This window comes from Acipenser ruthenus, chromosome 40 (genome assembly GCF_902713425.1).
Source record: "Acipenser ruthenus chromosome 40, fAciRut3.2 maternal haplotype, whole genome shotgun sequence".
Taxonomy (NCBI): Eukaryota; Metazoa; Chordata; class Actinopteri; order Acipenseriformes; family Acipenseridae; genus Acipenser; species Acipenser ruthenus.
The window spans coordinates 8,156,080-8,178,688 of NC_081228.1; the positions used below are offsets into that span (position 1 = coordinate 8,156,080).

General features: G+C 42.2%; 1 protein-coding gene and 1 non-coding gene across 2 annotated transcripts; both read left to right on the forward strand.

The window, feature by feature from the left end:
- The first annotated feature begins 334 nt into the window (after positions 1-334).
- On the forward strand, positions 335-22,099 carry LOC117397452 (trichohyalin-like). The gene is made up of 4 exons (XM_059009960.1): positions 335-424; positions 1,261-2,284; positions 17,815-19,361; positions 19,750-22,099. Exons 1-4 carry the CDS (start codon positions 376-378, stop codon positions 20,184-20,186), a joined length of 3,057 nt encoding a protein of 1,018 aa, XP_058865943.1. The 5' UTR covers positions 335-375; the 3' UTR covers positions 20,187-22,099.
- Positions 20,796-20,890, forward strand: trnai-uau (transfer RNA isoleucine (anticodon UAU)). Its single transcript has 2 exons — positions 20,796-20,833; positions 20,855-20,890. It is a non-coding gene; the product is annotated as a tRNA-Thr (tRNA).
- Positions 22,100-22,609: the final 510 nt, after the last annotated feature.

Genomic DNA, 22,609 nt, shown 5'->3' on the forward strand with positions numbered 1-22,609 from the left:
CGCTATAATATTTTCATGACCATTATTATTTACACACCCGTTTGTATCCCTTCCTTCCATGTCATAAATATTTGCACGTGCATCACACTGTATTTAGGCATTTTCAACCAAAAAAAAATTAATGTATCTATCTAATATAAATATATATATATATATATATATATATATATATATATATATATATATATATATATATATATATATATATATATATATATATATATATAGAAACGACATCAGAGCGAATAAAAACCGTGTCCGTGTTTATCTTCATCGAATCGCCTCGTTCGCGTCAATCTGCTTATTCACCCTCGCTCACTCGCTGTGTGGGAATGATAAGGAGCACCAACTTAACTAAACAACAAAGATAAACTAATGACTCTTCATACAGTGACGGCGGCTGCAGGGTTACACACAGACACGGGTGAGTTTTTTGGTTAATAAAATATAAGTGTCGTATAATAAAAAAAACACAACTTTTTACAAAGGCTATAGGGGTAGATTGTGTTTACACATACGGGAGGTTTTTTGTTCATATTTCACACACACACGCACATACACATATGTGTAAAAAATAAATATCTACCACTATATGTAAACGTGTTTTTTTTTTTTGTATAGTAGTTAGTGTTTGAATTGAGAGTCGTTCACAGTTTTCAATTTATATTTAGCAGGAGAAGATTTGACATTTAGCATGATTTACATTTAGAGGTCATTCTGTTTTCATTTAGGGGTATTTCTTTTTACATGTAAGGCAAAGATTAGATACACTTAGTATTACATCACAGCTGGGTGATTTCCAGCAACTCGAGGATCTACTGTAATTGTGATACCATTCCCCACTACCAGCCAAAGGAGGCTTTTCACAAGTCTTTTATTTATTTATTTTTTTGCTGGAAGGGTTATGGAAGTTACTGATAAATAATGAAACAACTGAATATGTTTATATACATCTAATATGATATTACACAGATCAGACAGTAAGCAAAAGCTGCACCATTTTAAAATGAGTTCCTTGTTTACAGCATGCAGGATATCAGCTCAGTGATGTGTTGAAGTTAATCATGTATAGATATCTCATTTTGAAACAGAATAACAATGTGCTGTAAGTGTTCTGTGTTCATCCAGTCAGTATCCTGTTATTCCTATTCAACAACCAAACCAAAACTCAGGGGAGACAAGCACCAGCCCAACCCTGTCAGAAACACACTTCAGTTTCAGAGATCTTTAAAGGAAATGCTCTTTTCTTGTCTTTATCAGGGCTGGAAAACATGGCTGCAGGACAAAAGGCTGAAGAAACTGTTTCTCAGGAGCTGCGCAGCCCCTCCGAGCTGAGGATCGTGCTGCTCGGGAGACGTGGAGCTGGGAAGAGTTCATCAGGGAACACCATCCTGGGCAGAGAGGAGTTTAGGTCTGGATTCAGCTTTTCTGCAGTAACGATGAAGTGTGAGAAGAGAACAGGAGAAGTGTCTGGGAAGCGGGTCACTGTGGTTGACACTCTGGACTTGTTAAAAGCAAACCAGCTGGAGATTGAGAGCTGTGTTTCTTTGTCTGCCCCAGGACCCCATGCTTTCCTCCTGGTGATACCACTATATCGAAAAGGAATTAAAGACAATCAAAGTGAAGTGTGGAGGACTGCAGTTAAAAACTATTGCAAGACTTTGTATAAAGTCCAAGATCTGTTGGGTGAGAGAGCTGTGAGGCACATAACCATCCTTTTCACCCGTGGGGATTATCTGAGAGACTGGACGATTGAGCAGTACATTGAGGAGGCTGGTGAAGAATTTCAGCAGCTTGTTGGGAAATGTGGGAACAGGTATCATGTTCTCAACAATAAGAACAGGAGCGATCAGAGTCAAGTCACACAGCTCCTTCATAAAATAGACACCATGGTGAAAGAAAACAATGGCAGCTACTACACCAGTGAGATGTACCAGGAAGCAGAACACATATTTTTATTAAAAGAACAGGAGCTAAATCATAAACACAAAGAGGAACTGAGCAGGAGAGAAGAGGAGATGAAACAGAAATACAAGGAGGAGCTGAGGAGGAGAGAAAATGAGATGAAACAGAAATACGAGGAGGAGCTGAGGAGGACAGAAGAGGCGATGAAGCAGAAATATGAGGAGGAGCTGAGGAGGAGAGAAAATGAGATGAAACAGAAATACAAGGAGGAAATGAGGAGGAGAGAAGAGGAGATGAAACAGAAATACAAGGAGGAAATGAGGAAGAGAGGAGATGAAACAGAAATACAAGGAGGAGGAGCTGAGCAGGAGAGAAAATGAGATGAAACAGAAATACAAGGAGGAAATGAGGAAGAGAGAAGAGGAGATGAAACAGAAATACAAGGAGGAGGAGCTGAGCAGGAGAGAAAATGAGATGAAACAGAAATACGAGGAGGAAATGAGGAGGAGAGAAGAGGAGATGAAGCAGAAATACAAGGAGGAGCTGAGGAGGAGAGAAGAGGAGATGAAGCAGAAATACAAGGAGGAAATGAGGAGGAGAGAAGAGGAGATGGAACAAAAATACGAGGAGGAGCTGAGGAGGAGAGAAGAGGAGATGAAGCAGAAATAAGAGGAGGAGCTGTGTAGAGAGAACAAGAGCTGATGGATAAGTTGAGAAAGAAAATGAAAGAACCATAACAGAATAAGCTGAGCATTGCTGTGTTTGACTAAGTGACTGGCCACATGAATCCATTGTGCTTGAGAGATGCTAGCAGTGTCTGCAGCAGTGCTCCTAACCCTGCTCCTGGTGGCCAGCACTGCACTAAGCTTTGCAGCTCACCCTAAATAACCACATTCTCAAGATTGGGAACACATGAAGTTATTGATCAATTAAGTAAAGTCACTTGTTTAATTAAAGGAATGGTCCTTGAGGGCTGAAAGGTTTTTAGATTTCCTGTTCCAAATTTAAAATTATTAACAAATCACTACCTGCTTAACTGATCAAAATTAAATTGTTCCCAGTGTTTAAAAATGGATGATTTAATGGTTACCTGTAAAACATGCTGGACCTCCAGGACCAGGGTTGGGGAATCTCCCAGTGCTGATTCCCAAGTGCATCCCAGTCTGCCTGAACTGAGGATGGTGCTGCTTGGGAAGAGTGGGGCGGGGAGCGATTAGTAAAAACAAGGGCAATGTGCTACTGCTGGTATTTTGTATTGCAAAAGAGATGAAGCAGGCACAGAGAGGAAGTGAATTATTATTATTATTATTATTATTATTATTATTATTATTATTATTATTATTATTATTATTATTATTATTATTATTATCAAATTGAAATATTAAAGAATTGCTCTTATTACAGGTTGTCCTGATTATTTATTGTATCAAACGCAATGTGTGTTATAAATATGAAAATGTTGCTGGTGATCTCACTAGGTAATAGCTGCATCTAGTTAAGGATGAATAAATATTAATTTAGGTTTAAAGGTAAGGAGAGAAATGTAAGTGATCCTGCTTCAAGTAATTTACATTAGCTATATTTAAGTAACATTATAAAGGTGGTGTTTCAATTAGGTGATATAGTGTGTGATTAGTACCAGGTGAGTGTGGTTAAATTGAATAGAGGTTGATTTGCAATTTGATTGGTTTACACACAGCTTTTATCCACCCAGTTGCTATATTACTCACTTAGGCTATTTGTGCGCCAGCACGAAGTGGCAGCCAACCGAAGAGCCTCACAACAAAAGAGCCGGGAGTCTAGCTGTGAGAGTCCAGCGAGGGGAGGCCTGCGCCGAGACGCTGCTGGAACAGATCCAAACCTAACAGCGCTCTGGAAGACGCTATCTACTAGTCAGGTCTGTACCCTCCCCTCCACCGCTCCCACTCCCACTGTGCCTATTTGTCTCGCCTGTCCTGCTATGACTGTCTCTCACATCCCTGTTATTCTGTCCTCTCGCCCTCGTCCTCTGCCCTCTCTCCGCCGCTGCTCCTCCAACCCCTCTAACCTCATCCCTCTGCCTCTCCCCCCTCTCGCCCTCTCCCCCCTCACACTCTCTCTGGCGTACTCTGGAACTGTCACTCTTCTGCTAACAAAGCTGATTTCATCTCTGCTTTTGCCGCCCACCTCTCTCTCGATTTCCTTGCTCTCACTGAAACCTGGCTGTCCCCTGATAAAACTGTAACTCCTGCCACCCTGTCCTCTCTCTACGTTCTGTCCCATACTCCACGTCTCACTGGACGTGGAGGTGGGACTGGTCTTCTCTCTCTCTCCTTACTCTTTTTTGTCCCCTCCGACCTCTCCTCACTCTCTGTTAACACCTTTGAATTTCATGCTGTCCAACTAACCTCTCCCTGTCAACTCCTGCTAATTGTACTGTACCGTCCCCCTGGACTTCTCGCTCACTTTCTTGATTAACTCGACTATCTACTCTCCTCCCTCCCCTCTCTGTCTACCCCAACTGTCCTGTTAGGTGACTTCAATATCCATCTCTCCAACCCCAGCCACTCTGCCGGATTCCTCTCTCTCCTTCACTCCTTCAACTTCTGTCTCTCTCCATCCCCCCCTACCCACAAAGCTGGCCGTCAACTGGACCTCACTTTCTCCAGGGCCTGCCACCCCTCCATTCTCTCTGTCACCCCTCTGGACCTCTTGGATCACTATTTCATCTCTTTTTCTCTGTCTCTCCTATCTCTCCCTGCTCCTCCTACCCCCACTATCACCTCTCACTGTAACCTCCGCTCTCTCTCCCCCTCTGTCCTTGCCTCCACCGCTCTCTCTCACCTCCCTCCTGTCGACTCCTTCTCCCAACTCTCTGTAGACTCTGCTACCTCCACCCTCTTCTCCTCTCTCACCTCCTCCCTCGACTCCCTCTGTCCCCTCCCCTCCCGACCTGCCCGCCCCTCCCCTCCCCTCCCCAACCCTGGCTCTCCTCTGCGCTCCGCTCAGCAAGAACCACACTGCGATCTGCTGAAAAGAAATGGAAGAGAACCAAACTCCCTGCTGCCCTAGACCTCTACCACTCCCTCCTCTCCTCCTTCTCCTCTACTCTCTCCTCTGCTAAATATTCTTATTTCCAATCTATAATCCAAGCCTCCACTAACAACCCACGTAAACTATTCTCTAACTTCTCCTCCCTCCTAAACCCTCCCCCTCCTCCTCCCTCCTCTATTTCATCTGATGACTTTGCGTCTTTCTTCTCTTCTAAAATCTCAGATATCCGCAAACTCTTTAACACCTCTCCCTCCCCCCCGCCCCCTCCCGCTCCCCCCCGCCCCCTCCCGCTCCCTCCCGCTCCCTCCCGCTCCAACCCCTACACCCACTGCATCCCCTACTAACTCACCCTCTTTCTCCACCTTCTCTTCCCTCTCAGACTCTGACCTCTCCTTCCTGCTCCAGGGTCACAAACCCACCACGTGTGCCCTGGACCCCCTCCCCACTCACCTCTTTCAAGCTGCTGCTCCTGCTCTACTTCCTTTCATCTCCTCCATTCTCAACACCTCTCTCCTTTCTGGTCTCTTTCCCTCTGCTTTCAAACAAGCCTCTATCACTCCCCTCCTCAGAAAACCTACCCTCGACCCCACCTCCCTCCAGAGCTACTGTCCTGTCTCCCTCCTACCCTTCTTCTCCAAAACCCTCAAGCAGGCAGTACACCGCCAGCTCTCTGCTTTCCTGTCCAACCACTCTCTGCTCGACCCTCTCCAATCTGGCTTCCACTCTGCTCACTCCACTGAAACCGCCCTAGTGTCTGTCACCAACTCACTAAACTCTGCCTGAGCTGCATCTCTCTCCTCTGTCCTAATTCTCCTCGACCTCTCTGCTGCCTTTGACACTGTTGATCACTCTATTCTACTATCCTCTCTCGCTGACCTGGGAATCTCTGACACTGCTCTGGCCTGGTTCTCCTCCTACCTCTCCAACCGCACTTACCAGGTAACCTGGCGTGGAGCAACCTCCACACCTCACACTCTCTTAACAGGAGTCCCCCAAGGGTCAGTCTTGGGTCCTCTCCTGTTCTCTCTCTACACCCGCTCCCTGGGCCCCCTCATCGCATCCTATGGTTTCTCATACCATTTCTATGCTGATGATGCTCAGATTGTCCTCTCCTTCCCCCCCCCCCCCCTCTGACTCCACAATCCTCTCCCGTATCTCTACATGTCTGTCTGCTATCTCCTCCTGGATGCACTCGCATCACCTCAAACTCAACCTCTCTAAATCTGACCTCCTTTTCTTTCCCGCCTCCTCCTCCCCCCTCCTCTGATTTCTCTATCTCCATTCCTCTGGAATCTACCACACTCTCTCCCTCCTCCTCATCTAAGAACCTCGGAGTCACCCTGGACCCCTGCCTCTTGTATTCCCAGCACATCTCCACTCTGGCACGCACTTGCAGATTTATCCTGAGCAACATACGAAGAATCCGACCCTTCCTCACCAACTACGCCACCCAGCTCCTTGTCCAGGCCCTGGTACTCTCCCGCCTAGACTACTGCAACTCCCTCCTGGCTGGCCTCCCTGCGTCTGCCACCCGTCCACTCCAGCTCATCCAGAACTCCATTGATTTATTGAGGAGGATCCTCCCCCCCCCCCTCCCTTTTTTTGTATTTCGCTAATTTTGAAATAAAGATTAATAATATATTGTATCATGTTAAACAGTTTTTTTTTTACCAATCATCGCTTAATAAAAATAATTTGTAAAAATCCACTTTGATGACATTTTTTTTTTTTTTAAATTGCAACAGCCGGCGATTGTGTAGCCCGGATTCAAACAGTAATCTCCGGGCTAGGGTGCATCCTCTACTTACGATGCTAATAAATTCAACAAGGGACAGTCTCAGTATAACGGATTTGTCACCAGTATCTTGTTTTGTTTTTTAAATGTACTTACAGTGCGCTTTTATCACATTTATCATTTTACCTTTATTATAAAAACGATTATTACAACCTCAGCGAGTCTTTTTAAAATATTGGTGCAAACAACTGGGATATGAAGTTCCTGTGATTCCTGTCAAGTTGGGCACCTCTGTTATTTATTAATGTCTGTTTTGTTTAAGTTTGGTTTCTGTTCAAGTGATATTTTTTTGTTTTAGAATGATTCATTTTTCAGTTTTCGAAAAATAATAATAAAAATAATAGAAAATAATAAAAAACCCTGATAATCCCAGTGATGCAAACGGCGGGGAACACGTTAGTTTGTGTGGAGCGAGACAGGTACTAATGATGCTTACTTAACCATATAAGAAAAACCTGTTACCACCTCAATTTAAACTTGATAATTGACTTAGAAAGTTGAATCCAGGTTGGCAATGTTGACACAAAAGGTTTATTCATCACAATTGACATATAAGGTTTAATCCAGCTTGGCAGTGTTGACATACAAGGTTTTTTCGTGAACAAGGTTTAATCACATGTTTGAATTAACAAATTCTGAACTAAAAGTATTTGCATTTGGATTGGTATGAACATTGTAGGCAAGAAATTCTGTATCATAGATGGTATTACATCAGATGCATTTCAAATACTCCATACATTCAAATACTCCATACAACAGACATTATATTGACTGGTAGATCTCAGAATTCCTGCGCCTGACTTCTGACACAGCACACAAAACTGGCCACAGACATTTAAAATACTCGTCCTTACTTTTACTGATGTTTGTGTAAAAATAATGGATTAATAAATTCTCCATAGAGTATATGCATCAGGCATGCCTGGGGGTCATGAAACACTTTTAATATGGTTGAGGGGGGAAAACGCAACAAAAATGTCCGCTGGCCATATTGGAGTAGCAGGTTAATCAACTTGTAGAAATGTATTCCAACCTGCTTTGCTAGAAAACTGTTCAGCTGAGAGTTTGAAAACCAAGCTTGTGCCCTCCTGCCCCAAGAGCAGGTCTGTGACTTCTCTGCCCCTCCATAGGGCATGTCTGCCTGTTGGCAGGAGAGTACAAACCTGATCTCGGGGCAGGAGGGCACAGACAGAAGCAAATCATTCTGCCCCCAGAGCAAGCTTGCTTTTCAAAAACTCAAATGAGTGGCTTTCCACCTAACTGTATGAGATCTCGAGATTTCCTACCTCAGTTGAAACTGGTTTTGACTGGCGTACTACCTCACGACTTGTATGAGCACTTCCTGACATATAGTACAATGCACGGCAGAACTTTTTTGTCTAATTAGAGTTCGATTAATAAATGATCTATGTACAATTAAACTTGCAATGGAGAGCCTGGGTGTAGTTTTTTTTATTGTGTTTATTACTTGTTAAATCAGTCATTTTAATACTTTCAGAATGGAAGCTGTTAAAAGAAAACACTGTCAATACTTATTCACTGGTTGCCTACGAGGGCTTGAGAGGAGGCGAAATTGGGAGTGAGATATTAAGAATGAGACCAGATGAGAGGATTTCTCCGATTGCTTAGGAGGCTTGAGAGGGGCGAGACATTTGAGAGTTTAAGAGTGAGACGAGTTTGAGGGATGGCGAGATTGAGGGCTGGAGTTTGGGAATGGTGCTTAGTAACATTGAGGTTAGATACTGATAGCAGGACGAGATAGGGGGGACGAAGAGTTTTCCCTTCTCGTCGGGTCAGGCAGCATCCTCTGGCTGCTGGGCGACGTAGAGAGGGAGACATGAGAAGAGCAAAGGATTAGATATAAACACTTTCCGCCAGGTCAGGCAGCATCCTCCGACTGCTGGGTGACGTAAAAGTGAGAGAGAGAGCAAAGTTTAGACATATAACATACAACAAACTGACTCTCGCTCCCGACGGGTCAGGCAGCATCCTCTGGCTGCTGGGCGTTTAGTGGAGCAAGAGACAGGAAGGGGACGAACAGGACAAAAGGACAGATCCTTCGCAACTCAGTGCAGCATCCTCAGGCAGCTAAGCTGGCAGCTGGGCGGCGTGGAGAGCTTAGGAAAAAGTGTCTCGGGTCCGTTTAGGAGAGACGAAAACAGAGAAACCCCCCCCCCCCTCGGTCGGGGCCCGCTCGGCAGGTGGAGGCACGGCCTACTGCATGAGGGGGCTGAAATGGTCCTGGACCTGAAATAGAAGAGAGGAGATGGGACAGCAAGGTTGAGGCCTGGAAGGCTTAGCGCATAAGCAGCAGAAGAATAGGATGTGGCCGGGGGTCCCCTCAGGCCGGCGAGGAACAGCCGGGCGGCAGTGGTTGAGACGAGAGGCCGACCCGGACAGCCGGGGGAGTGAGACTCACTTCCCCCCAAAAGAGGACCCCCGGCTCCCTGCAAGAACCACACCGTGGGATAGAAAAGAGATCGCAGAGCCGCACACATAAACAAAAGCTAGAAGAAAAGAGAAAAGACAAGAGATGTTAGTAGACAACCTATGCCTATAAGCCGTCCGCACTGTGGAGAGGAAAAACCCCCCTGCAGGGAGGAAACCTCTGGTGGGCCTGGCGGAGAGGGCGCCCCCCACTCCGGGCAAGCTAACAAGTGCTTGGTGAGCTGTGGCGATGTCTGCAGAGGATGATCTAATATAAAAGTTCACAGCTGAAGAGATCCAGCGCCCCATAGACTTAATCAAAGTGTTGATACCTACGCTAGCCGCGGAGGCAGCTGCTCCGATCCAGAATGAATGGGGGGAAAAATAGTAGAAGAAAGTCCGATCCGTGACGAGAGGGTGCATAAACGGGATGAGAACCAGTGACTCGTAAGTATAGATCTGGAGCTGTCGAAGAGGGGATCCGACAGAAGATACTGAATCCTCGGCTTAATTGGACCGTTTTTGAAGATCTGATGAGGAGGATAAAGTGGTTTCCGGGGATTTGAGAGAGATCTGAGCACTTGAGGCCTAGAGCTGGGAAGTTGGAAATTGATGGAGTTGAGAATTCTGCACAGCGGAGAAATCCAAAGGCGACGGTCAGGCACAGGGTTTCCATGACGATGTCGTTGAATAGGTTGAAGCATCCTTGCCAGAGAGCAGTGATGAGACAAAGGAGAAGGTCAGTAGAGATTGATTAACTTGATGGAGAGGAGGGGAGCAGGCTTTTTTCCATACCTCTGAGCGTTCTCTCTAGAGATCCGCTATCTCTAGAACGGACGAGAGGAGAAAGATTGGAGGCGAAATTGATACTGAATGCCCGCTAGATAGCATCTAAATAGAGGAGGGGGCTAAACATAGAGACAGCCTGAGGTGAGTGATGAAGGCGAGGAGGTGCTGTAGGTTGAAAGAGGTTTGAGATCCGTTTTTTTTTTTTTTTTTAATTATTTATTTATTTATTTTTTACTCGCAAAAGTGAGTAAATGAAGACCAGGCAGTCGAGTAGGAGGAACGGTAGATGGGGCGAGAACGTTCTCCATGAATCCACGTGGTGATTGAAGGAGGCCGGAGAGAGAGTTATTCAGTTGAATATTGTTTTGCTGAAAGGTAGTACGAGACGAGGGTTGGGGTCTGCTCCTGGGACCAGGTTGTAGAACTTCTGGATCTTGATGTAACTGTCTGTATTGAAGTCCTGATGAAGTCCTGATTTTTTTTTATTTTTTTTAATTTATTTTTATTTTAACTGCAAGGTGTAGTGTTCTGTAGTAAAATTACTACAGCTGGCCAAAGTCCAGTATCTGGGTGCGTGGAATGGTTCATAAGACCTCATGGTTGAAAATGGCTTAACGGTCAGAGTCTATCCATTGTATTCCCCTTGATGTCTTGGTACTCTTGCTTTTTTTTTTTTTTTTTTTTTTTTAAAAAACGGTAAAATCACCGGTGTTATCACGGTAAGTTCACAGGGGTGCACTCTGTTCCTTCAGGAATCCTGCAGAGGAAGTGCTTCACAAGAGCAGTTAGACATAGTACTTCCAAGGTAAGGTCATTGCATAGACAGAGCAGCTTTTTCTGAGGGTAGATATTAAAGAGTGAAGAATGTCTATTGATATAGGGAGCCAGGAGGGAGCAGCAGGGGGGGGGGCTCTTGAGGATCTCTCCGAGTGTCAAGCAAACTGATGGGATGGATAGAAGTGTTGAAGAAGGGACGGAGATGAGGCGGCAGAAATACTAAATTCCGGAGATGTAGGCTTTAACGGTAGAGGGGGCTAAGTGAAGAGAATCCCTTGCATGGGCGATGGAGGCTAGAATCCGTTGCTCATTAAATCAGAATGGGATGTATTTTGAGTGCCGAAAGTTGTAAATGTTTTCCATCCAGAGGTAAATGAAGATTTGGTCGCTGGGACTAAGAGTGTGGCCATGTAGTGATGAGCAGATTGCAGAAGGTTGGAGAGTGTTGTATTTAGTTGAACGGCAGATGTTGGTGTTGCAGTTTGATGAGGGCTGAGGTGGCAGCTGGACCTGAACAAATATATGAAATCGACTGCTGAGATGTTTTTTAAAACTAAGGCAGAGAGCTGAGATGCCAACCATCCTGTGTTAGTTAATACGGGATTGATCAGCGGTTTGCTACCATCTTGTCTGTTTGGAATGGAAAAGGTGAACTCATAAATCAGAGATTTGGGTTTCACAACTCCAATCATTCTCCAAATAGTGGAACTCCTTAATTCATAAATCAAACAGATTTCCAGTCTCGTACCATATATTAAAGCTTGTAGTATCTGAGAGGATGAGCGGACATATGACTAAATTGCTGAGGAAGTCAAGCTCTCCGTGTATATATATATATATATTTTAGATCCAGGTATTGGAGGAAAGCTGGAGCGTTGGAAGCTCTGGAGGAGAGCAGTTGCAGATTTAAACAGTAAACTAAAGCCACTTTTGTATGCTGCAATAGAAGCAGATCTGAAGAGGGAGCCGAGATTTGCTGTAATGAGGAGATATTAACAGTAGAGGCAAGATCTGCTGAACGGGCAGAGATCTGAGGGAGTAAACGATGGAATGCTGTCAGTAGTCTGCAGTGGCCTGCTGTAGAGAGCAGAGAGCTGCTGAATGCGGTGAAAATTGGTATTTGAGAGTTAAGGCGTTTTTAGATGATGTCGGCGATGGGGCTGCCTTGGGCAGAAATGAAGAAAGCATAGATCTGAGGCCGCTGCAGAACCTGAGAGGATAGGAATGCGTTGCTCGGAGGCTGCTACAAAACCTATTGATTTGATCAGGAGCAGTCTAAGAGTGTATTGCGGTATACGAGGACGCTTGACTGAAATGTTGATAATCGTAGCACATAGTTTCCGAATGTGACTGGTAGCTCAAATTGAATGAAATGGACTTTGAAAGTTATATTAAGTGCCTTGATGAAGTTGGGGGCAAATAAGGAAGTGCAAATCCAGGAACAAGAAGGTTGCAGGAATGGCCTGATGCAGGGAAGCTGTAAATTAATGTGACGGTGGATTCTTAACATCTCAGAAAGCTGATAAGCATGGCTTCATGACAAGGTTCTCAAGGGGAGGAGTTTGGATTTGAAAAAAATTCAAGTTAATATGTAGAAAAAGAGGTTGAGGCAGGAGGGGACTGAGAATCCCTCAAAAAGACAACAAACTGCAGGAATTGATAGAAGGTTTGGAGAGTGCCAGATTCGCAGCGATAGCAAATCATCTTAAATTATGTAGAGCTTGTGGTGATATGCTGCCATCTAGAGGTTTTGATTGGAATTGAAACTATTGGCTTCAGTGAAGCAGGGTAGCATATATTTGGTTATTGCGATTACAATCCTTGTCTATGTATTAAGCATTTGCTTTAGAACAGTTAGTGATGATATAAGTAAGTTAATGTAGGTCTAGAAGAGGAGCCTGCAGTATTTAGATGTCACAATTCGGCGAGTTGAAGCTCTCATGTTGCAAAAGCGCTGCAGCAGGAGCCAAAAATTGCAGTCGTGTGGCACAGGCTCTCATTGCCTGTTAAAGCTGCCTGGTCGCCGTAGCAACTTACCACTCCCAGTAGCCACTCGCTGAGGCGTTGCCGTGGTAACCATGGTCTGTGAGGCGCCGGTGTAAAACAGTTGCAGTGCAGTGGTGACATTGAACTGATGAAAACGCAGACCAAGTTGAGAATGACGCTGCGTTTTGAACAGCGCAGACTGAGCAGGTAGGAAAATAGCTGATACTATCTTGCGAGCGCAGAGCAGAGAGACAAAAAACAAACACAGACAAGGAAGCGGAAATGGTGCTGGGTTAAAGTAGAAAAAGAGAGCGAGATAGTCATGAGGGGCAGCCAATAACACACACGTGGAGCAGCGCTGGCCATGCCCTAATAATTGACGTGGCGAGCGCTGCATTGTGCGATTGGCTGGAAATACTAAATGAGGCTGAACTGGGATCAGCTTCCACCCGGAAGAGATCGCGGACGCTACCGGGCAGGATGCCACGGAGGGAAGGTAAGACAGGCTAAAGAAAAGGAAATAGGATAAGAAGAAAAAAGGAGCGCAAAGCGGGAGAGCGCCCTCTACGGCATCCCCCGAATTACGCCTAAAGGCTAACATAAAAAATGGAGATCAGCAAAAAAGTCGAAATATGAATTGAGAACTGATCAAGAACACCCTAACATGCATGACACCGATGACTCTGATGAAGATATAGCTGTGAACAGGTCACAGAAACTGCCCTTCCTTGCACCAGCTATCAAGAGAGGATTCAGATGGTGAAGTCAGTGATGATAACAACAGTTGTATCTGGGATATTATTAATGAACAAAATAATGTGATCCCTTCTTCGGATTCAGAAGCTGAATGTGCTGATGATAATCTGTTGGCAGAAGATGTTGCAACATGGGCAAATAGATTTCTTGTAAAACACAATGCTGTAGATGATCTACTAAAACTCTTGGACACCCTAACCTACCTTCTACAGCTCGGACACTTCTGAAAACAGCCAGAGATGTCCAGATAGAAGAAAAATCTGGAATGCAATATATTTATTTTCTGTTGCATGATGAAATTGTAAAGAAACTCAGAAAGTATCCTGTTGAGGTTACTGCTGACCTGGAAGCATTAGAACTCTCTTTAAAAATTGATGGACTGCCCCTTTTCTGAAAAATATCTGTGGCCAGTTTTGTGTGCTGTGTTTATTGAACCAATGAGTATTTTCCCTGTTGCATTAACATTTGGCAGCACAAGACCATCTGTTTTAAACTTCAGAGATTTAGGTCACCTGTTACAGAGTAGGTTAAATCTGGGTCTCCGTGTCAGCTCCAAACGCCAGCAGTACCAGTTACAACGTGTTTTTACAACGTTGCCACGACTAAACTTCAACGTGCTTGTTACGTTGCAGCAAAGTAATTTTGTTAGCTGGGTAGTAGCTTATTGATCCCAGAATCTCATCAAGCAGCTTCTTGAAGAATCCCAGGGTGTCAGCTTCAACAACAAAAGTTATACGGTAAGTTTTATGTTCTCGAGTTATGGAAGGATTTTACTGCAACTATTTATTATAACTTTTAAAGTTTAAGTCCAAGTGAAAATATGTTACAGACAGGTTTAAATTTAATTTTGTAAAAAAAAAAGACTTTCGCTACTAAAAAAAACCCGACATTGAGAGTTACAACAGCAGCTTAAAAAATATTTTCACATAAAATGATGATTATTTCTTGGTTGGTGAGAGCATGATGTCATTTCTGAGACCAGTTCTTGTTAAATTGTGTTTTATTGTTTTATTCTAATTTCTAATTGATACATTAAATAGCAATTCCAATTCTGTAGCTGTGATATTTCTCAATTCCAATTCCAGAATGCACCAACACATTCTAACTCAATGTTGATTTGAGCCCGGCTCTGTAATATCAAGAGGTTTGCTTTCCAAAGCAATCTCAATGTTGTTTACATAAACTCTAAACGATGCTTTCTAAGTGTTTCAGAAAAATCGATATTCTTTATTTTGATTAAGCTTTTATTATGTGTGAAAAGCAAGGCCAGATTATGTATGCAAACCATTACACTGTAAACAACAACAAAAAACTCAGGAAACAATTTAAGAAAAGAAATATGCGAAATATCTATGTATTTAACCTTGGATATTGTATATTAATTATATCCCTTTTGAAATTGCGGATATTTTATTCAACGTTTTATTATTATTTTCTCAAGATAAAGAACACACAACATCACAATTAAATAGACATTATGAAAACATCATATGTTCAGAATCAACAGTGAGTTTTATTTTTAAACATTGTGTTTCACTAATACAAGAAAACTTTAACTGTGAATATGCCCTTTTCTGAAAAAACATTCGTTCACCTTGCTCACGCTGTAGCGCAGCATTAGGAATTGACAGCTGGTTCAGTTTGATAAATGTTTTTACACGCTGCATAGGGAGGGCTACACATTTTATTTTTATCTTAAACAAAAACACTAGCTGCATCAACAAGATAAGCCATGTTCCTGCTAAGTATCACTCTACACAAGAGGAGGACATTTCACAGGTCTGTTGTTTTTACATGTGTGTGTGTGTGTGTATATATATATATATATATATATATATATATATATATATATATATATATATATATATATATATATATATATATTCCCTGATTGCTATGCGAAATGTATTTTATAAACGCAATATATCCTGTCATACTGTAAATATGAATGTCTAGCACGGTACTCATGTCTGTAGTAAATAAAATAATAATTCACACTCTCTCACTCAAAGCTCCAGTTAGAACCTTGCTTTGCCGCTGTGGGGGAACCTTTTTAGGTGCTTCTAAACTTTCTTTTTTTGTCTTGTAAGCTATGAAACGTGTATTGAAAACAATATTATAAAAAACAATTTACAAACTGACTTAATCTCAAGTGTTCTTAAATGATCCCTTTGCAGTATTTTATTACAGAGGAATGAACGGTTCCCAAACGAACCCTTTCTGGGGGAATCAATAGAAATAATCAGTAATAGAACTCGAAGGTTTCACTAGGAACCCTCAAAGTGCTCGTTTTTGTTTTCCTCAGTAAGGGTTTGTCTGGGAACCTCTCATTCCTCGGTCTGCAATAGAGAATATAAAATCCCTGCAAAGCAAGGTTCTGCCTAGCCTTTACTTCTCAGAGTGCAGGGTGTGTTTGCCGTTCTGCACCTCGGGGCACATGCAGTGCTGCGGCTCATTGCGCTGATGCCTAATGCGGCTCCTGAGCCACTGAAGTTGAACGCACTCTTTAAAAAATGTGTTAAAAAAACAACTTATAATGTGATGTTTCTTTTACACAATACTGAGTGTGATTAAGGACAACACATTTTTAGCTTGATTTTCAAAATGAGAAAAATAAGAAGTGGGTCGCAAAGTGATTTCATAAACGTGATTTGGGTCACTGAGTGTGGATTTGAAAAGGTTTATATAAAAGGAGTCATGATATTTACCTGTTGAACCTTTAAAATATAAATGAAGTGATTTAATTGCGACCCAGTTCTTATTTTGCCTCCATGTTGTGTGTGTTCATTTTAACACAGGCACAGTGTTAACATTAGTACAAACAGGCTATGGGTTGGAATATTTCGATGAGACTACACAAAAGCTACACAGTATTACTAACACATATTGTGCGTAGAATTTCAAAAGATTTGTTTTAAGAGTTGCTTTAAGCATTCAAATATTTGAGACAATCGATTGCTTAATAACTAGAAGAAAAGTACACAATATTTAGTATTGCCTAATCGTGACGCACCTATTTCTGGACGTACTGAGACATTTATTACTATGAACAAATACAGAGCCGTGTATGAGTTATATACAAAGTAGCATAGCTAGAATAGTAGCTGTATTCTATTTCTGTACAAAGCTCAGGCCCGCTGTGATCGCACAGTTGCTGGAGCTCATCTCTATAGCGCAGGACGTGGAGGAGGTTCCACGCGTATCAATAAGGACAGAGCTGACGGCTCCGTTTATTCAGTTGTTTATTAAACAAATATAAAACTTGTCTTTGTGTTGTTTCCACTGCGTGACAGACTCGGGTGAGAGTGCAGAGGTATTTTCAGGAGCTCAGCACCGGACAGCTCCCGCTAAAGGGTGTACAGAGGGCTTGAAGTTTTGGGTGGTTATTTTTGATCACGTGATGTCCCTTTAAACATATTTTGAGCCGATTCGCTTTCTTAAATAAACTCTAATAACCAAATGAAAAGGTTGCTCCTTTTACCCTCCTAGTTAACAAAAGATAATATGAATTGTTGTTCTCACCCTTGAGTTTATTTAAACCTGCACAAATTCAGCTTATTAACTCCCACTGCTTTCGTTTCTAGCAGCGCTTTGTTTTCTTCCACTAATTTAAACAATGTTCTCTATGTCTGGTATGCAGATAGGCTTAAAAAATATTATTTAAGGTTTATAAGGAGAGAGATTTAAAAAAAAAAAAAAAACTTCAAGCCCTACCCAGTAAATACTTGTCCTGTATTGGCTTTAAAAATGCTTATATGAGCAGTACTGGCAATGTCAGATCAGCAACACTTCTTGAAAGCCCCAGTGCTGGCATGCCTGTAGTAACTGCTGATGTTCTTCCAGTATCTGCACCTCTTGTAGTTGCTGTAGTAGATGTTTCATGTCAACGCAATGTTGTACTAATATGGTAGAAACAATGTTGCAAGATTGAAGAATCAATTGCAGTCCAAACATGCATCTATGAAGAACCAGTTGATTATTTATGATTTAATCAATAATATAATTAAGTACTTCAAATGTACCCATCAGAAGAACTTCAGAACTACACTTCCCACCACCCCATCATAGATACATGCGCAGAAGGATGATGAGAAATGTAGTTCCAAAGTTCTTCTGAAGGGTACATTTGAAGCCATCTTGGAAACAGAGCACGGTATACTACAATTTAATAGTGTAAAAAAGTGGACAGGATGTAAAAAAAAAATAAAAACCATACACACACCTAATTTAAACAGTTGTAGCAACATATCATAACATGTAACACACACACACACACAAAACAACTTGAGTTCCCCTTTAAACATTCAGGGTGATTAACCCTGAAATCTGTTTTGTTCTGTTAACAGGGGAATCATGGCTGCAGGACAAGACTCTGAAGAAACTGTTTCTCAGGAGCTGTGCAGTCCCTCTGAGCTGAGGATCGTACTGCTTGGGAAGACTGGGGCTGGAAAGAGTTCATCTGGAAACACAATCCTGGGCAGACAGGAGAGGAGCTCTGGATCTGGATTTAGCTTGTCTGGGTTACTCTTGTCTGGATTAGGCTTGTCTGGATTTGGGAGCTCTACAGTAACAGCGGAGAATGAGAAGAGAACAGGAGAAGTGTCTGGGAGGAGGGTCACTGTGGTCGACACTCCAGACTTGTTAGACACGGAACGGGTTGAGATTGAGAGATGTGTTTCTCTGTCTGCACCGGGACCCCACGCTTTCCTCCTGGTGACAGCAGTTAATCCAAAAGGATGGAAAGACACTGACAGCGAATGGTGGGAATCTGTAGTAAAAGACAATTGGAAAGTTCTAGATAAAATCCAAGAGCTCTGTGGTGAGAGAGCTGTGAGGAACACGATGATCCTTTTCACCTGTGGGGATTATCTGCAAGGCAGGACGATTGAACAGTACATTGAGGGAGCTGGTAAGGAGTTCCAGCAGCTTGTTGAGAAATGTGGGAACAGGTATCATGTTCTCAACAATAAAAACAAGAGCAGTCCCACTCAGGTCACACAGCTGCTGGAAAAGATAGACAGCATGGTGAAGAGGAGTGGAGGCTGCTACATCCAAATATCTCCTGAGATTTACCAGGAGTTAGTAGAAAGGATTAGATTAAAAGAACAGGAGCTGAAGAGGGCACACAAAAAGGAACTGAGGAGGCGAGAAGGGGAGATGAAAAATAAATATGAGGAGGAACAGAGAAAGAGGGAACAGGAGATGAAACAGAAATATGAGGAGGAACAATATAGGAGAGAAGAGGAGATGAAACAGAAATATGAGGAGGAACAATGCAGGAGAGAAGAGGAAATGAAACAGAAATATGAGGAGGAACAATGCAGGAGAGAAGAGGAGATGAAACAGAAATATGAAGAGGAACAGTATAGGAGAGAAGAGGAGATGAAACAGAAATATGAGGAGGAAAAGTATAGGAGAGAAGAGGAGATGAAACAGAAATATGAGGAGGAACAGAGAAAGAGGGAACATGAGATTGAACAGAAATATGAGGAACAGTATAGGAGAGAAGAGGAGATGAAACAGAAATATGAGGGGGAATTAAGGAAGAGAGAAGAGGAGATGAAACAGAAATATGAGGGGGAATTAAGGAAGAGAGAAGAGGAGATGAAACAGAAATATGAGGAGGAGCTGTGTAGAAGAGAAGAGGAGATGAAACAGAAATATGAGGAGGAACTGTGTAGGAAAGAAATGGATATGAATCAGAAATATGAAGAGGAATTAAGGATGAGAGAAGAGGAGGTTAAACAGAAATATGAAGAGGAAATGAGGAGAAAAGAGAAGCTGATGGAGAAGTTGAGGAATCAAATAAAGGCAGAGGAGCTAGAGAAAGAGAAAGAAGAATTCAGGCTGCCTGTCAGGATAAGGAACAGCAATGGTCTTTCATTTCCCAACAGTACGTTTAGTAAAACCCCTCTTAGTGGTACTTCCTTACCTGACAAAACAAACAAAGTCATACAAGATAATGTTTTTTATTTTTATTATCATTTGTTTTTATGACACAGAAAATTACAGTCATGGATTATCTGACATTCAGATACCTGCACAACAAGAAGGTTAATATTATAATACTGTACTGAATTGAGACTTTTCTATGGAAACCAATTTTAGATTACACTATTGAAAAATAATATTGGTGTTTTTGCCAAATCTTTCTTGTGTATCTGACTTACAGAAATATGAGGAGGAATTGAGGAGACAAGACTGTTAGCAGGATCATGTATAGTCAGATAGAAGGAATGTTTAATGTTTGTAAGAAATAAACTTGTCCTGTTGTTTTCCAGTGTCTGAAGGTGAAGGAGAGACTCCCAGTGCAGATACCCAGGCACCTCCCAGAGTAGAGCAGAGTGAGAGGGTGAGGGATGAAAAGAGCAAACTGCAGAAGGAAAGTCCAGGAGAGCTGGAGCTACAACTGGAGCTGAGGAGAAAGGGGGACAAAATCAGAGTGCTGGAGAGAGAGCTGAGGAGAGCACAAGAAAGGGAGAGAGAGCTGCAGTACAAAGAAAAGCCAACTGGAAATCAGTATAGAATACCAGCAGTACTACTTATAGGAGGATGTGTCGGGGCAGCAGTAGGGGCAGTATCTGGAGCAGTATCAGGTTCAGTAGCAGCTGCAGCATGGATGTTTAAAGGAGCTGTACTTGGAATAACAGTAGCAGCAGCATTGGGATCAGTGACAGGAAGCAGGGCAGCAGTGAAAGAGCATCACAAAACAGAGTGATGAGAACATGGGAACACTCTGATGAGGATTAAACTGCACCATTCTCCTCATGCTGAACTCTGAAAAGCTTTAGTTTTATGTATGAAGTGATTGTAGAAGGTATGAGGTGCTTTCAATTAATCTCACTGTAAATACATTCTCTGTACATTTAAGAGAAACAACACAGAAGATGTTACAGGAGACGTTAGAAAAGATGTAGAGTTTAATTAATTTAATTTCTAAAGAGATTCTCATCAGTTTAGATGTGTTCTATATTATATGTTGAAACATGTGAATAAAGGTTTAATGTGACTTTATGTGAATTGTGAAGCCAAGCTGACCTGCTGATACTCTGACCAGAAAATTCCATAGACTATACAGAGGTAGAGATTTCATTAATTTCTGTTGAGGAATGGAAGGATATTTGAACCACATGATGATGAGAGGTCACTGGACCTTGGAGAAGGTTTGGTTACTTCCCAAGTTCGATGTGGGGAAGAGCCAATATGGAGAAAACAAACATCTTGTGCAGACAACATCTGGCCTGCTGAAGTGAAGGGCTTTGTTGGTCCCAAGATCTGCCTTCCATTTGGAGGGATTTCCTAAGTTTGTCAGCCGGCTCCTGCTGACGCTCCAGTGGCGCAATCGGTTAGCGCGATGCACTTGTATAGCAGTATGTCTGCAGAGCTATGCCGAGGTTGTGGGTTCGAGGCTCACCTGGAGCACTTCCCTTTTCTCGGTCAGTTTATTCCAGTAGGTTTTGCTTCAACAACAATGCTCATCAAGTGTGAGATTAATAGAAAATAGGAATAAAATAATATCTGCACACGCAGACATACCTATATTTATGTATATGTTTACAAGTCAAAAGACAGATAGATTGAATGAATGAATGAATGAATGAATGAATATTTGAAAAAGCCTGAAAGGAGGTGTAAGAGTTTGCTTCTGATCACAAAATATGATTTTAGTGAAGGGGGAAGAAAAAGGGCTTGGAGATGCCAGGGACTGAATATACCAAACACAATGTGTGTTATAGATCTTTATTTAATATAAAGCCCTTCACAACAGACATGTCACAGGTAATCCTTGTCTCACTCCGCACCAGTGACTCCTATGGTGGTCGGGCGCCTGCTAGCTGGCTGGGCTGTCAGGCTGTCATCCTCTGTTGGCTTGCAGAGTGAAAGAAAGCGAGCGGCCTGACAGCGTACGTTTCATGTGCTTGTGTGCTTGTCTACGGGGGTTGAGACAAGGTCTTAAAAAACAATTGGATATTCCAAACTGGAAGAAAACTGGGGCAAAAATAATTGCCAATTTCAAATTTAAAAAAAAGTAGTATACTTCAAGTACTTGAGTCAAAATATGGCTTCAGTACTTTCAGTATTTAACTGGGTTCAGGTTCAGCACCTTGGACAGTGCACCGCTCCAGTGGTTTTGAAGCATTATGAGAAGAATAATTGATCATTTAATATCATGCATTAGTCAAAGAAACCAAGAACATCCAAAGGTGTGAGGTGTTTTCAGAATTCACGGTGCATTTTGCATGAGGTGAACAGGCTTTGTTTATGAGGGGAAGCAGATCTAAATAAATAGATCTAAATAGATCTATCTGCTGTATTATTGAATTGTGGTTTGTCACACTTGAGAATTATTGTATTTCTTGTTCTTATTGTATGACTTATATTGTAACACTTGAATGTATTTGTATTTGCTTGCGATTGTAAGTCGCCCTGGATAAGGGCGTCTGCTAAGAAATAAATAATAATAATAATAATAATAATAATAATAATAATAATAATAATAATAAATCGTTTTGTGTGACAAGCTGTTTAAAATGCAACATCAGCACATAAACATGTCATGAAAACACTGTTCTGAATGCTGCTGCAGCCTGGAAGGAGAAAACAAATAAAACATTTGATTGTGTGTTTTCAGTACAGAGTCAGATTTATTTCAAATGAATTTATCTCACAAATGCAAACAGTGCATTTAAGCATCTCATTTAAAATAAATACAATATTTGGTTCAATACACCCAGGGCCAGATTTCCCAGTATTTCTGCAGTAAAGTTTGAGGTGATATGTGATGTTTAAAGAGGGGAATATCACCTTAAACTGCTCTCAGTCCTAACTACACAAGCACAGGGAGATTTCACTGTTTAGTTTTAACACAGAATATTGATTACACATAATACATTACTGAATTACCTTGTTTCATGTACAGGGTGTCAATGCTCATGTCTGCAACTGTACATCTATACACGTGGGAATCATGGAAAACTTCAAACTTGGCTGGAACAAAACCAGCAGGGCTGGGATACTCCAGGACCAGGGTTGAGAACCACTGATTTAGAGAATGCCACAATTTGGATTCATTTAGAACATTATTGACCCCTACCCTTAAAGTTTTCCAAAAAAGATTTCAATCAAATAAATATTTTTTTT